This window comes from Ipomoea nil, unplaced genomic scaffold, assembly GCF_001879475.1.
Source record: "Ipomoea nil cultivar Tokyo-kokei standard unplaced genomic scaffold, Asagao_1.1 scaffold0415, whole genome shotgun sequence".
In the NCBI taxonomy this organism is placed as follows: Eukaryota; Viridiplantae; Streptophyta; class Magnoliopsida; order Solanales; family Convolvulaceae; genus Ipomoea; species Ipomoea nil.
The window spans coordinates 494550-510301 of NW_017616843.1; the positions used below are offsets into that span (position 1 = coordinate 494550).

General features: G+C 33.4%; 2 protein-coding genes across 2 annotated transcripts; one reads left to right on the forward strand and one right to left on the reverse strand.

The window, feature by feature from the left end:
• Window positions 1-5188: 5188 nt before the first annotated feature.
• Window positions 5189-8140, reverse strand: LOC109172339 (reticulon-like protein B9). The gene is made up of 5 exons (XM_019321527.1): window positions 7986-8140; window positions 7519-7699; window positions 6345-6486; window positions 5627-5696; window positions 5189-5452 (listed from the first exon to the last, which is right to left on the reverse strand). Exons 1-5 carry the CDS (start codon window positions 8083-8085, stop codon window positions 5286-5288), a joined length of 660 nt encoding a protein of 219 aa, XP_019177072.1. The 5' UTR covers window positions 8086-8140; the 3' UTR covers window positions 5189-5285.
• A 2276-nt stretch (window positions 8141-10416) lies between these two features.
• Window positions 10417-14355, forward strand: LOC109172338 (L-Ala-D/L-amino acid epimerase-like). Its single transcript, XM_019321526.1, has 7 exons — window positions 10417-11163; window positions 12240-12350; window positions 12532-12748; window positions 12846-13179; window positions 13581-13642; window positions 13727-13799; window positions 13888-14355. Coding segments are annotated over exons 1-7 (1287 nt in total). The 5' UTR covers window positions 10417-10674; the 3' UTR covers window positions 13889-14355.
• Window positions 14356-15752: the final 1397 nt, after the last annotated feature.

A 15752-nucleotide genomic window follows, 5' to 3' on the forward strand; every position in this document is an offset into this window, starting at 1 on the left:
GCAAATTCAATGCCGAAGCATGCGCAACCGACATAGAGTCGCTAAAAGGCATTGACTTTTGAGCTTTGCACATAAAATTACATATATATCCTCAAAGATCACGGTCAACAAACGGTCAAATAGACGGATGACTTAATTAGGTTAAAATTGAAAAGTTAAGGACTTAATTGGTTGAAATCAATAGTTGAAGACCAATTTGTGAATTTAGCTATAATCAAAGGACCTTTTTGGGTATTTACTCTTTGAATAATTATTTTTCATTGACTTTATTTTCTTTGAGTACCCAAGCATCAAAAAATTTAGAAAATGACTTATTCATGAGATGTCTACCGTATTATGATTTACAATAATAATATTTAAGCACCCATTTGTATTTGTATAATTGTATGTACCAAAAAGGGAAGTACTTATTATACTTTTATTCCCTTTGAGTTGCTAAGTAAGAAGTACAGTATATGTGTTTCACCCCAAGGAAAATCAGGCAATATGTGGTTCACCCTCTTTTTCTATTGTCTTTTTCTGATGGCCTGACATCTCAACTGCCAGGGATGTTTTTGACACTACTGAGAAGTTGCAGGATGTTGAAGAGTAATGTGATGAATTATTAGTTCACAATAGTGCTTTTGGTATTCTGCAATTGCAATATAATACATACTAAAATCATGTTTGGTAAGTAAACTCTGCCTTGTGACTCTTGTCAGCAAATAATCATAAGGAAGTAGACTAGCCTAGGTTACTCATAGTTGACCGGCTCAAATCAAAAGAACAAAGATTCAAACTCGTGACCTTGTGACTATAGGTGTGGATCTCTTTCCATCGGGTTACCCCAATACACTTGGTTTGTGCACTACCTAAGGCTGCATCAATGTTCATTTTAACCCACCTTACCGGAGGTCTCTGCCATATCTCTCAATCAACATTATATTCATTCTCACATTTAGTTAGTTTAAGGAATTGAAACCGAATAAACATAATTGCCCAATGATATAAAAATGTTCTTAGTTCATAGGAATTTTAATTGGACATTAGAATTCTAATAAGACTAACAAATTGTCCTTTTTATGATGAGTCTCATGTGGATGCTTGTTAGAAAACAAGTCATTTTGAACAATGACTGCTTACAACGTACCGCTGCATATTGTTTACCTACGTGTCATCGGTATGTTGTATGTTACAAGTATGCAATGCAATCCTTTGACTTGAGACGACATGGTTGTTGGTTGTCTCGTACATATGTTGGACTAGTTTTTGCCCGTATGCGTCTTTTGTTTCTTATGGGACTATAAGTGTACTTGGTGGTTTAGTTCAGTATTGTACGGAGACATGTGTGCGTTCAATACAGAATCCACTGCGTTGAGGTAACAAGGTTGTTCTAGTCTATTCAATAATCTTACAACGAGAATCTCTGGCCATAGTATAATGGAGTTGGACTTGAGGTTAAGAATATTGAATAGACATATTGACCAGGTTTATGGGCTTGACCAAGTTTGACCATGACATTTACCTGATTTGGAACAAGTGTTGTGTGGAAGGAATGTTGCATGATATTTGTAACGAAAAGGTTCATTATGATATATATACATATATTTCATTGTCAACTTGGTAGTCATGACATACTGCTAAGTGTCACTCATGAGTGACGAATTATTTAATAATGAGTTATTAAATATACTCTTTGCTACTTTCAAAAAAAATATACTCTTTGCTAGTTTAATTATAAACCTAGAAAGTCTCACCTTAATGATTTGTTGTAATGGAGAACTCTACAAGAAATTGATAAGGAGTTATCCATATTGAATTAATACATTAATAGCTTATTAATGAATTAATTCAATATTTGGTAGTTTTGGATTTTTAAAGTTTAACTAGTAACACTATAAAGTGTAACTATATATTCAACACTATAAAGTGCAACTAAGCAAAGCTACAAGGTATATCTATTCATTTCATTTATACATATGACTGGTGTAGTCTATGATATTGTTAGTTGCACTTTATAGTGTTGTTTTTTTGAAAACCTATATAGTGTTCTTAATTATACATTCAAGTTACTTACAAAAATGATATCGCATTTTTTTTATCTATCTTTGCTTTAAAGTTGTAAAATATTCGCAAATCAACGACTCTAGATAGTTCCTAGTTCTCCCTTGCAACAATGTTCTTATTTAATCTATATACATAAGCATAAAAATTTCCCATAACTCTAATAATCTTACAATAACAATATAGTTTTTTTTTTTTTAAAAGACTTGTTTTACTTAATTCCATGAATTCAGAAAAATAACATACAAATATTCGAAAAAAGAAAACGCTACTTTGTCAATTATTTATTTATTTATTTATTTATTTTTTTTTTTTTACATAAAGGCTCTGTTTGGTAAATAGTTAGCATATCAACAAATTTTGATTTATTTGACTACTATTAATTGTTTACTTGATTAGCTTTTTATAACTCCAAAATGCTAATATTAAAAAAGCTGCTCAAATTAACTTTTTCAATTAGCTTTTTGAGAAAAGAAATTATATCAAATAACTATTAACTAACAGCTAATTTACCAAATACCTTTCTACAACCAGTTTATGTTATCAACTGGTTATACCCTCTAATTAACTCAATCAGCTAATAACTAACAACTATCACCTAACAGCTATTTATCAAACAGGGCCAAAATCTTATCTTCTTAGTATACGTAGTTAAATCAAAATGATATAACATTTTATATTTATTGACTATTTTATAAACTAGCCAAGCATTCTATGAATCAATCAAAACAACCACAGCCTTTTAATTATATATATATATATATATATATATATATATATATATATATATATATATATAAAGAATTTAAAATAAGTAAAATAATGCGACCATCGATCATAGCAAAAAGTTATGAGATGCAAGCATGGATACATACAATGTAGATAGATCCAGGCCTTACTATGTAACATACAACCCCACATGCATTTTTAATGTTTCAAAATTGTAATGAGTCCAAATCTAGGTGGTGAGATGTAATTGTTAAATGTTTTGACAGATGATCCTACGGTGCGTGTTTACTTGGCTTAAGAGCAAGTTGCCAAGCCACACAATGCAACACACTACCTACTTGCATTTTTCTTTATTTTCTCTGTTCACAAATTTTATAGACTAATCAATTAAGATTACACACCAAGGCTAAAAGTAACACTTTTGTTGAGCAGAAACCGGTAAAAGTCTAAGTCCAGCATCTTATTTCTCAAAAATGTAATAACAGTTTATATAATGAAATAAAATTGAATATTCGCTATTAGTTATAACTTTTGAAATAATAATAAGCGCTAGCGCTTGATCTAACAAGTGGTATCAGAGTAAATTTACGCCTTTGTTACTAAACACTGGATCCTAAAAACCTCAAAACTAGGATTATATTTTGTGTATGTCCAGCTACACCTCAAAAGGTAGCACTCATGTCATCTCATCCAAACTTTCCTCGCTTGAACTTGAAACTTCCAGTTAAACTAAAGAAACTCACATCATCTCATCTACACATTCAGAAATTCACAATACACAGGCTCAAACTCGAAACGTCTTATTAAACTGGAAGAGACTCACGTAATTTTATCCCTTTCCCGTGAATTCGCAATAGAGTACCCGGCCGCCTGCGTTCATGTATGGAGCCCCTTTATTTGGCATTCAATACCTAAACCCAACAGAATGTCCATGTCCAATATAATCAAGAAATTATTGTTTTGTTAGGGGGACAGGTGTTTTGGATCAAAATGGCCGTCAAGATCGACCACATTATGGGTGTTTAGCTTGCCGGATATGATCTTATCCCCGTACAAACACGGCTCTCCATCGTTGGTGGTATGGAAAAAACACACATTCTTAAACAATCACTACATTAACGGCCAAATTATGCTGTGGAACAATGTCCACTTTACAAGGTGGACACGATTCCAAAACGGCGTTGTTTTGGTGAAAAATGACGTCGTGTTGTTTATAAAAAAAAAAAAAATTACTTTCTTTTGCCATTAACGGCGTGTGTCTTTCAGGAAGTTTGTGTTCATAATTACTGAACTCTATGTTCATAATTATAGATGTTCATAATTATAGAACTCTATATTTATAATTTTTGAATTTTATATTCACAATTATTGAACTCTATATTCATAATTACAGAACTTTATGTTCATAATTTTTGAACTCTAGAAGTCTATTATCATAATTATTGAACTCTATGTTCATAATTTTTGAATTCCATATCCACAATTATTGAACTCTATATTCACAATTACAAAATTATTTGTTCATAATTATAGAACTCTATGCTCATAATTATAGAACTCTATATTCTTAATTTTTGAACTAATAATTTTGTAATTCTATATTCACAACATCTCACTGAGTTGTTTTGATAATTTTTTTTTAAAATCTAATTGGGGGAGGAAAACGATATCACTAACAGCACCGTTACTCCAAAATTGCCAAACGGCGTCGTATTGGAACCGTCATGGTTCCATGGCATAACAATTGACATTAACGGGTAATACTTATCGGCAAATTATGCCGTGCAACGGCCAAGCTCAACCTTTCAGGTAAGTCTAATTGTTCCACCATCTTAGTGCTCCCACTCGGGTCACAAACCCGCGTTACCAAATTTAGCGAGCAATTTTCTGAACCACCACATTATTAAGGGAAATATGTTACTTATCTTAGAATAATGTGGGAACCTATAGGGACACGTTTGGCTTGCATTAGAAAATTGAAACTGAGGACTAATCATATATATGTTTGTGTATATGGTTTCGGTTCTGATTATTCGACAGACCAATCAACAGGTAATCAAATACCATATTGCCACAACATCCTATAAATATATATGTGCCTCTACGGTCTATGTTAAATAATAATTCAATGGAAATGTCAAGTATTAATCAATATCAACTTTTTACTTTAACAAAATGATGTGTTATGGTTCATTATTACTAAATACTTTGTAGTACTCATACATTTACGTACATAAAACATTTATACAAATACTAATATAATTGAGTTAATTAAATTAATTCGTGAGAAAATAATGATGTTAGTCCTTTAATTATATAATTATATTCGTATTATTACTATTATATACTCAATCCTTGAATTATTACTGAATTATATACATTTTTTTTCCTTTATTTTGGCAATTTTACATCATCATTTTTTTTTTTTGACAATTTAAAATCGGTACAGTTACACGAAAACATTGTAATTTTCTGGTTGAATCAACACATTAAATTAATTAATTTGTTTCATTCTATGTCTCTTTCTCCTTAACTGGTCCTCTTGGAATTTTGCGTAAATATTCATTGTCAATCCTCTTGTACATTTTCCTCATCTGTCTGTACATTTTTCCAGCATAATCCTCCACTTCTTCCTCGTACTTCTCATAGAAAATTGGCAGAGTTTCCACACACAATATGCCTTTATATATACACACAATACAATATATGTTAGTCTAATTAACTTTTAAATAAAAATGTTCATTATTATATTCAAAATAGATATGTGTGGATTGAGCATAATTTTAAATTTCAAAAATGTGAAGAAGATTTTTGGTGACAAGAACTGATGATTAATATAGTTTGTGAATCTTACCCAAAAACAGAAGATTCAATGTGCTAATACAGCTTCCAATCAATGAGAGTATCCACAGGGAAAGCATGGCCTAAAGATCACAATAATAAGAAATATCAGTGCAATATTTTGTTGTTGTTGTTGTTCTTAGTATAATATTCGTATTTTTCTATAGTATTGATCGGTATATCATATCTACCCTAAGTATCGAGTACAATCATGTATATATAATATATGGAGTATTTGATTGTATCAGGTATTATTAGCACTGTAGTTAATAATATCCGGTACAATCAAAACTAATATACATGATTGTACTTGATATTATCGGCACTATAGAAAATCTCATTCATTTATATATATTATGTTTTTCCATCCAAATTATTTTTATATTGTGTTAGATTGCACTTTAATTTTGGTTTATGTATGTATATGTATATAAAATTAAGTTCAAATGAGAACTATGTTTTCGGTGAGAACCTATGAACTAATCAGATCCGTTTATCTAAGATGATCGATGATTAAAAAAAAAATAAGGGGAAAATATGTGGATCAATTTCATATTTATGAAATTGACTCCGCATCTTTTTCATTTTTATTTTATTTTTAGCTATTAATCATTCCAGACGGACATAACATGTTTGTCTGCAAGTTCGCCTGGGAAGCATAGTTTTCATTTGAACGTGATGTGTGTGTATATATATGTGTGTGTGTGATAGAGATGGAAGCATTCACTTACCACAAGGAAGAGCTTTGCATCATATCCACAGGCAATCTCAAAAAACATTGGCAAGAAGTGGTTGAGGTTTTTGTGCAAGATTGAGGCAAAATGAATGAATGTTGATTCTTGGAACACCATTTCCGGGATCTTTGGGGGAGACCTCCACAATGTAACACAAAAATAAACAAAGTTGAGAATTTCAAAATAATTAAAACTTCACATAAATGACCGAATAATTAATAATATCCCGCAAAGCACACAGGACAAAAAAGGTTTTAATTTACATTTATTTTAATCATATATACACTTGGAGAAAAGATACAAATATGTCATTGAACTATTTGGAGATAGCAATTAAGTCACCGAACTTGAATAAGTTTCAAATTCATCTATGAACCTAAAAAAAAGTGCAATTAGCATTTTTAGTAGGTTAACAACAGGTTTGGGTTGTTATGTATATATTTTATTATTTTTAATATCCTACTAAGCATTTGACCATCTTTCATGCCATGTTTTCTTGATTTTATTTTCTGGCGTGTCGGGTACTGTATTTAAAAATAATTTCTTAAATTTATTTTAATAATTTCAAATAAAATAATTGTTTTCAATAAAATAAAATAATAAAATAATTGTTTAACAAAATTATTATAATAATTTCAAATAAAATAATCGTCTCCATGGCCGACCCTTCATCTCCGGAGACGAAGGAGGTTGTTGTTGTTGTTATTTTTTTTTTTTTAATTTCAAAATAATTATTATTTTATTTTATTTTATTTTATTTTAAAATAATTATTTTATTTAAATTTATTAAAATAAATTTTAAAAATTATTTTTAAATACAGTACCCGACACGTCATGAAATAAAATCAGGAAAACAGGACATGAAAGAGGGTCAAATGCTTAGTAGGATAATAAAAATAATAAAATATAAAATAAAATATACACATGGAAACTCAAACCTGTTGTTAACCTAATTGCATTTTTTTTCCAGATTCGATGGTTCAGTTTGGAGCTTATTTGAGTTCGGTGGCTTAATTGTTATCCTCAAATAGTTCAATTGCCTATTTGTACATTTTCCTATACACTTTTGCTATATATCTTTTTTGTTTTAATTTATTGCATGAATTTTATCCACACATCCCACGGCCAGGTTTATAGTATTTGGAGTATATAATATTGAATAATTACATACCATCCCAACACATGTGCCCCTGTACTCCAGATGAAGAGCAGCAGCATTGTGGTGATCAAGATGTGACACAAGAGAGTGACAAAGTTGTACTCAACAACCTCAAAAAGATACCAAACCCCTGCAACTGCACTTAAAATTGCACCTGAAACTCTCCTATCTCTCCATAACAATATATCTGCAACTGTAACGACCAAACAACAAAACATTTATGGTAATCATTAGTTAGAATTCATACCAAAAAGGATAAAGAATGCTAACAATTCAATTTTTTAGAAAAACTTATGAATCTCAAGCTGCACTATGCTTACTATCATTGCAGTAAGTCAAGCACGCTTAATCACAGAGTTTTTTAACTAGTTGTCATATCATACATTAGTTAGTCACAGGGCCACGTTTTGGTTTTGAGCTGAGACTGAACTCGGTCAACCCGACTGACGCCCATCAAAAACAACATTAAAATAGTGTACCTTTTCCTCCACCAAGAGCTTCATAAAGAGGCCTTTCGCGACGAAACAACTTAGTGTTGGGGGCTGTATAGTCATCAGAATCAGATGGATATGTAGCCATATATATTTTTTTGTAGTAATATTTTTTTTTTAAGTTTGCTGAAATGAATTGAATTCATGTAGAGAGTTTATATAAGGGATAAGTTGGTTCTAAGCTTACTAGCTAAGAAAGCAAGAGGGATACTTGTGTGGGAAAGAAAAGAATGTCTGTAAAGTAGGTTTAATTTGTACTTTACTTTGTGCTTCAGCTACTTCAATAAAATTATATTATAAGTTCATTATTAGTTTATATTTTTCAGTAAACCTTCTTAGTGCTGACTGTTTATGACATGGGCTTTCCCTACTTTCTCTTCTGGCACCCTTTATAATTTACATCTTTAGATTTAATACAGATCAGAGTTGTTTATTACAGTGTGTATGTGTGTGTATAAATATAAATATATATATATAATATTACAGTGTTGATAGTAACAAATACAATTAAGTATACCATTTTTTTTTGTAAAAACTACTATCCTCAGTAAAAAAAGACACCATGCTTATTAAAATGAGTCAATTGATTGGTAATAGTTTAATTACTTACGAACGGTTTAGGTGTTAGTTAAAACAGTAAGTAACGAACTGAGTTAAGTAGGTTTACGCTCCTAGAATGTTAACTGAGTCAAGAAAAATACATTTTATTAGATTTCAATTCCTTGCCTTAAGTGATAGATTTGAGCTAGGATATTTGAAATCCTTAAAAGTGTCCCCTTCACTAAATCATATCATTCTTCCAAGTCATTCCATGTTGCTTCAGTAGAATCCAATCAAAGAACATTCTGCCCAATCACACGTACGTGGAACATAGTATAAATTCATCAAGATATATAACACCATATTAATCTACATTACCTAATTTCTAACTGGTTTATTGGTATCTTAGGTTTACATTATTTTTTTTTTTTTTTTTTTTTGCATGGGTGTAATTATGATTAGACTTGTACTTCCTTTTCAATGTACCAAATAAATGTTCATTTTGATAGTAAGATTGTCCTCGTTCCAAAAATTTTACCAATTGCAAAATGATGTGACATGTTTTCGTGTAAAATAGTTTTTTTTTTAATTTATTTTTATTACTTACATGTCTTACAAGTTTTCTTTTTTATAAAGCTTGCAAAGGACCACGAAAGCTTTCTATACTTTTTTTTTTGTTTTTTACTTTTTCTATTTTTCTTATTATATTTATTTATTTATTTATTTTATTGAAAGTGAGACTGTTTTTTAAAGTGAGAGAGTATGGTATTACATGGGTATAGAAAAAATAGTAAAGGAATTGCAAATTTGATGTGAAAGTATGGTCCACTTTTAAAAGTGAAAGAGTATTGCAATGATAAGGATAGCCTAAGACCATCCACACCACCCTATCAATAGTACATGATTGCAATCTGATTCCTCCCAAATGCTCTGTCAGGTCGGGTGTGAGGACCGTTAGGGTTGAGATTCAACCTTTTGGAAAAATGATTGCAATCTGATTTGTTATTATCACATCACATCATATTTAAAAAATAATAATAATAAGAGCATCCTCAATAGTTAGGGATTTCCCCCCATATTTTGGTGGGCCCCCCTACATCCACATCATCATCTATTATCTCACTTAGGGATGACAATGTGTCCCGTCCCCGACGGGGGTCCCCGATTCCCGCCCCAACGGGGACGGGGATTTGAAAAATTTTCGGAGAATGAGGACGGGGGCGGGGAGTGTATGTAATTCCCCACCGGGGACGGGGACGGGGATGGGGATACCACTTCCCACCCGTCCCGCCCCGTCTTGTCCCCGAATAATTATTATAATTAATAAATAAATAAGTATATATATATATATATATATATATATATATATATATATATATATATATATATATAAGCTAAGCACTGTACAGTGACGGCAGTACATTACTACATTATATATATATTAGTCATTGTACAGTGCTTATGTTAGCTCATTGATCAGTTTTTGGGTTTCATTGATTCAATTTGACATGTTTAAGAGTTTAATTGCACTTTTGTAAAGTTTAGGAGGTTAATTGATCTTTGAGTTAAAGTTTAGGAGCCTATTTAACCCTTTTTTCTTTTATTTTTTACTAAGTCATATGACTTGAAAGCTTTCAAACTCACAAAAGGCGGTCATAATACTTTTATATTTTTAATATTTTTATTTATTTTTTATTTTATTATTATATTATAATAATGTGATGTAAAAGTAATATTATTTGTAAAAGAATATTGTATAAATATAGAAAAAATAGTGAATAAATTGTAAATAAATTTATTGATATCAATATATGATCCAAGTATTTCAGAGAGTTTTTAAGTCTTACAAAATGCTGTCATGTAAAATCCGACAAAATTGAGTTTGGTGGTGATCCTGATCATCCGCATAATAGCAAAACAAGTTCAAGATTCTTCTCAAATGGCTATGGACATTTGAATATGGCAATGAGAAATAATAAATAAATAACCTTGTTGCTACATCCAGTCAGCTTTGACAAATTACAAAGATGCAATCAACATCCAACAATGGCCGACTGTTCCCAATTCCCAAATCCAAACCCCAATCACCATCTCCCAGATCACCCAAATCCCATTAACATCCGATCCTCCAAACCCAATGTCTCTTATTGGGATTTCTTTACACTCGCCTCTCTGCTCTCCCCTCTACGCCCACTCCTTCAAACCCCCAAGATTCAAACTTTATTCCAAGAACCCCACCGCCACTGCCTGTATGGCGGCGGCGGCGGCTGTGCCGGCGGAGGCGATGCCATCGAGCTTTGGGTTCAAGAATTTGATGGAAACTTTCACGGTGGAAGTTCAGAAAGCTGAGGGGAGGCCGCTGAATGTGCCCCTGATTGCGCCCTTTACTATTGCCTCTTCCAGGCTTGATAAGGTGGGGAATGTGGCTATTAGGATTGAGCTGAGTAATGGGTGTGTTGGGTGGGGTGAGGCTCCGATCCTTCCCTTTGTCACCGCTGAAGATCAGCCCACCGCCATGGCCAAGGCAGCTGAAGCTTGTCAACTGTTGAGGAAGAGCTCTGGGAATACTATGGGGGTTGTGTTGAGGGAGATTGGTGGCATCCTTTCTGGTCACCATTTTGCTTCTGTGAGTTACTTATGCCATTAAATTCCTCTGCTTTAATTTGTTCAAAGGTTTCCTTTCCAAAACTTTTTGTCTGCTGTGTAAAGTTGTTTGTGTCTTACATTGATTTATTGGTGAAGTTCACTTTGTGTCCTCAGCTGGCAAAGGAGAACAAGGAGGTAAAGTCGCTTAGGTTGCCCATAGCTGATTAGCTCAAACCAAAAATGCCAAAAACTCTTAGGGGAGTTGAATTTGGAACCTTTTAGTTACGTAGACAATTGTTCGACCAACTTGCTTTGTGTGACTAACTTAATTGATTGAATTTTCTCATTTAGCTAGTTGGTTTTTCCTTTCTTGTTGGAGGTAGTAACCTAATCAATTTTATGTTATGTGTGTGAATTTGCCAAGTCTTCTTTTTGTGTTTTTGGATGAGGAGGGAAACCCGCACCCACTACTCGAGGGGTGCACTGGGTAAATTTTGTCTTGTGACCCTAGCCAGCAAAGGACCACAAGGAGGTAAACCAGCTTAGGTTGTCCATAATTGACCGGCTCAAAGAATGCCAATAGGCCGCTCCCACTGGGGGTCGAACTTGGAACCTTGTGGTTACTAAGCCAACAGGTAGACCAACTTGGCTGAGTTGCCCTTGCCAAGTCTTCGTTTATGTTGCTGAGTCGCTTACCTTAAATTTGACTTATATTCTGATGCTTAATTGATTTTTGTGGTTTTGGATACACATTGTATAGTTGCTGCTTCATTTTCCATGCCTGCTTGTTCATTGCAATTACTTTACTTCCTTCTTAAAGTGCTGCAGCTGTGTAGTAAAATGTCTTGATTAATTCAAGATTTAATTTGTGGCATTTCAACTATACCATTCTTTTCCCATCCGTGAACTTCCATTTTCATTTTTGTTTACTATGAATGCATGATGATTAAACCACCACGTATAGTTCTGTCTAGATTGCATTATGGTTATCTTTTAAAACTGTAGACTTGAGTGTGATAATGAGTCTGAATATTCACTTTCCCAAAATAAAGTTTCTGTCTTGGCTGGATTCGTAGTGTCATACGGTGCTAATTTTAGTTGTATCTGCAATTGAAGGTCAGAGCAGGAGTCGAGATGGCGCTGATTGATGCAGTTGCAAACAGCATCGGAATACCTCTCTGGAGACTGTTTGGTGGAGCTTCGGACTCTATAACCACCGATATAACAGTTTAGTCGCCTTCTTTCCAAACCTTTTGAGTATCTAGCCTTCTGTCAGATCTTTGAAGTCGAGGCATTAATATTGCCTAAACATCACTATAGGAAATACGGAACCCAATCCCCTTTAAAAGACCATAATGGAAAAGACTTCCTTTTTAAGGTTAACATCACTTGTTTGTCTTGTTTGTAGATTCCAATAGTATCCCCCGCTGAAGCATCTGAACTAGCTTCAAATTATCGTAAAAAGGGATTCAAGACCCTAAAGCTTAAGGTAGGCAAGAATTTGAATGCAGATATAGAAGTTCTTCGGTCAATACGTGTAGCTCATCCTGACTGCTCGTTTATCTTGGATGCTAATGAAGGTTACTCCTCCTCCGAAGCTATCCAAGTTCTCGAAAAGCTACACGGTATCTCCTCTCGAACTATGCGGTCCCACAAGACTGATCGGTCCCATATCTTTTGGTGGAAAGGGGAAATAATTGATTGAATTTGTTTGTATTTCAGAAATGGGGGTGACGCCTGTCCTCTTTGAACAGCCAGTTCATCGGGACAACTGGGAAGGTCTTGGCGAAGTGAGCCACTTTGCGAAAGAGAAATTTGGGGTGTCTGTTGCTGCTGATGAAAGCTGTCGGAGTTTGGATGATGTTAGGAAAATAGCGGATGAAAACCTGGCTGATGTAATTAACATTAAACTCGCTAAAGTTGGAGTTCTCGGTGCTCTTGAAATTATTGAGTTCGCTAGGACCTCCGGGTTGAATCTGATGATAGGTGGCATGGTCGAGAGCAGATTGGCAATGGGCTTTGCCGGACATCTAGCTGCTGGTCTAGGCTGCTTCAAGTAAGCTTCTTTGTTCTTTTCACTTTCACGTAATTTGTCTTTCATTTTACTTTTTTTGTCTCCCTTGCCCTCACGTCTTGGGAATATTATATCTTCATTCTTTTTGGGCGGCAAGGGAAACCCGTAGCCACTACCTGAGGGTGTGCGTTAGATAAACCCTGCCTTGTGATCCTAGCTGGCAAAGGACCATAAGGAGGTAAACCAGTCTAGGTTACCCATAGCTGACCAGCTCAAACCAAGAAGGCCAACAGGCCGCTCCCGATGGGATTTTTGACCCCTTTTTTTTTTTTTAATCATTTGGCACATTCTTTTATCATGAAGCAGTGGTTTGCGATTGAGAAAATGGAGAAACAGTTCCAACCTCGTAGATCTTTTCACCTAAGTTGATGATTTTTGTGCAGATTCATCGACTTGGACACACCCCTTTTGATGGCAGAGGATCCGGTGCTTGAGGGTTATGAAGGTAATTATCGGCTCATTGCCTTAAACTCGTGTTTTCTCGATACAATACAAGCGTTCTAACGATTTAAACTTCTTAACTGACCAGCTTGTGGCCCTGTTTACAAGTTCTCAAACGCTAGAGGCCATGGCGGTTTTCTTCATTGGGACAATATCGCGTGGTAGGTTATGCTGCTTAACCCCGCATTCACTTCGTTTCATACTTCACCAGTAAATCCAGGACCCGCTAACCTTGCAAGTTATTTGCAGACGGCTAAGAATGGGTTTCGCTCACTCTCTGATCTTCTCTCGAGTCACCTGCAAAAAGTTGCATATTCCATCAGAATCGTATATATGGCGCTCATGTTCTCGTTCCTCAGAGAAGTACACAAAAAGAACATCGAATGAACGATTTCGAATCTAGTGAGGATCGATATTCTGTAAGTGCAAACCTCGTTTCTTCTTCTGCTGGAAGGTGGGTTGCATTTCTTGATGTTGATCAGTTGAAACAGTACTGCATAAATATGCATTTCCTGTTCCTGTTATAATGCTTTTGTTTATACTAGCCTGTTTTTGAGAAGTTATTTGCATGTGTTGATTGGATTTTCTAAGTCCAAATTGTCCAGAAACAGATGAAATCTCTGTCTGCATATTCTCAGGATAATTCTGCAATCTATTTGCTTGTAAAAAATGCCAAATTTGGCTATTATGATATGCATTTTTGGTTAATTTTGCTTATGTTTTGTTCTTTGGTAACTTGACTTAATTTTTTTTCAAATTAGCCTTCCTATTAAAAGTAATTTATTTACCTCTCATTTTTAATCTAACATGAACAAATCAGTTATTAACTAGTCACTCATACAATACCCACAAAAAAAATATATTATTTATATCTCATTTTGACAAATTAATTACTAGCTTGATATTAAAAAAAAAAAATCATAACATACTTGGAGCTTTATTATATATAAATTAAGCAAAACAACAAGTAATTATGAGGCAACTCCAGCCAAGTAATTATTGAGAAAATTTCAATTAAGTTGGTCAAACTGTTAACTTGATAATTATAAGATTGCAAGTTCAAACTATCATGGGGTGACCTTTTAATTTTTTTTATTTGAGCTGGTCAGCTATACCCTATAGACAATCTAAATTGATTTACTGACAAAAGAAAATAATTTTAAGATGGAGAAAATTACCGATTTTGTCCCCCGACTATGATGATTTTATCAATTTGGTCTTGACTTCTAAAATTTCTCAATTTCGTCTTTGACTATGTCATTTTTATCCGATTTGATTCTAAGTGTTAATTGAGTTTTACCTGATTTGGCCCTCGACTATGCCACTTTAGGATCAAATCGAGTAAAAATAACATAATCGAGGATGAAATTGAAGTATTTTAAAAATTGAGGACCAAATTGATAAAACCCTCATAGTTGGGGGATGAAATCGGTAATTTTCTCTTTTAAGGTGATGAGAAAATGGACCACTGTCGAAAGTAGAAAGAAAATTGCATTGATAATTTGATGGGGTGTGAATAGTGACTAACTAGTATGACCCACTTTTGAAATAGAGGATTTCAATATTTTATAGGTGTGAATAGCTTAATGGTACTCAACTATGAAATTAAAAGTGTCATTTTATTCGGTAAGTACAAGATTACGAAGTGCACAATGCAAAATTATAAAGTACATCCTATAATAGGAAAAAGTGCAATGAAGAAACATGTGAAACTCTAAAGTGTACTATACAAAATTACAAAGTGCACATGTTTTTGAGTTGCATATTTACCTATAATGTGATACACACATTTTTTAAAGTATATTTTCACCTATCATACAATTCACTTTGTAATTTTACATGATACATGTTATGTTGGCACTTGAGCACGCGATTTCGATCACCTAATCCATCTCCTATATATATAGAGACACTGGTATTAGATTAATTATTTTTAGAATTAATTTCACTTTTGGTCCCATAACTTTTGAGGTTCTATCAATTTTGGTGCACAATTTTAAAAATTTTCAATAATTTTGGTGCCTAACTTTGTTATTTTTATCAATTTTGGTCCTTCCTACCAAATTGACAGTGAAATGTTACCGCATTTTATATATTTTAGGGGTAAAATCGCC

Excerpts from the sequence above, each read along its gene's own strand:
- LOC109172339 (XM_019321527.1), bottom strand. The coding sequence starts at position 8,085 with ATGGCTACATATCCATCTGATTCTGATGACTATACAGCCCCCAACACT. Across the intron at positions 6,487-7,518 it reads GGGGCACATGTGTTGGGATG|GTCTCCCCCAAAGATCCCGG; the intron begins GTATGTAATTAT and ends TACATTGTGGAG. Across the intron at positions 5,697-6,344 it reads ATGCAAAGCTCTTCCTTGTG|GCCATGCTTTCCCTGTGGAT; the intron begins GTAAGTGAATGC and ends TGTGATCTTTAG.
- LOC109172338 (XM_019321526.1), top strand. The coding sequence starts at position 10,675 with ATGTCTCTTATTGGGATTTCTTTACACTCGCCTCTCTGCTCTCCCCTC. Across the intron at positions 12,749-12,845 it reads AGTTCTCGAAAAGCTACACG|AAATGGGGGTGACGCCTGTC; the intron begins GTATCTCCTCTC and ends TTTGTATTTCAG. Across the intron at positions 13,643-13,726 it reads GGTGCTTGAGGGTTATGAAG|CTTGTGGCCCTGTTTACAAG; the intron begins GTAATTATCGGC and ends TTAACTGACCAG.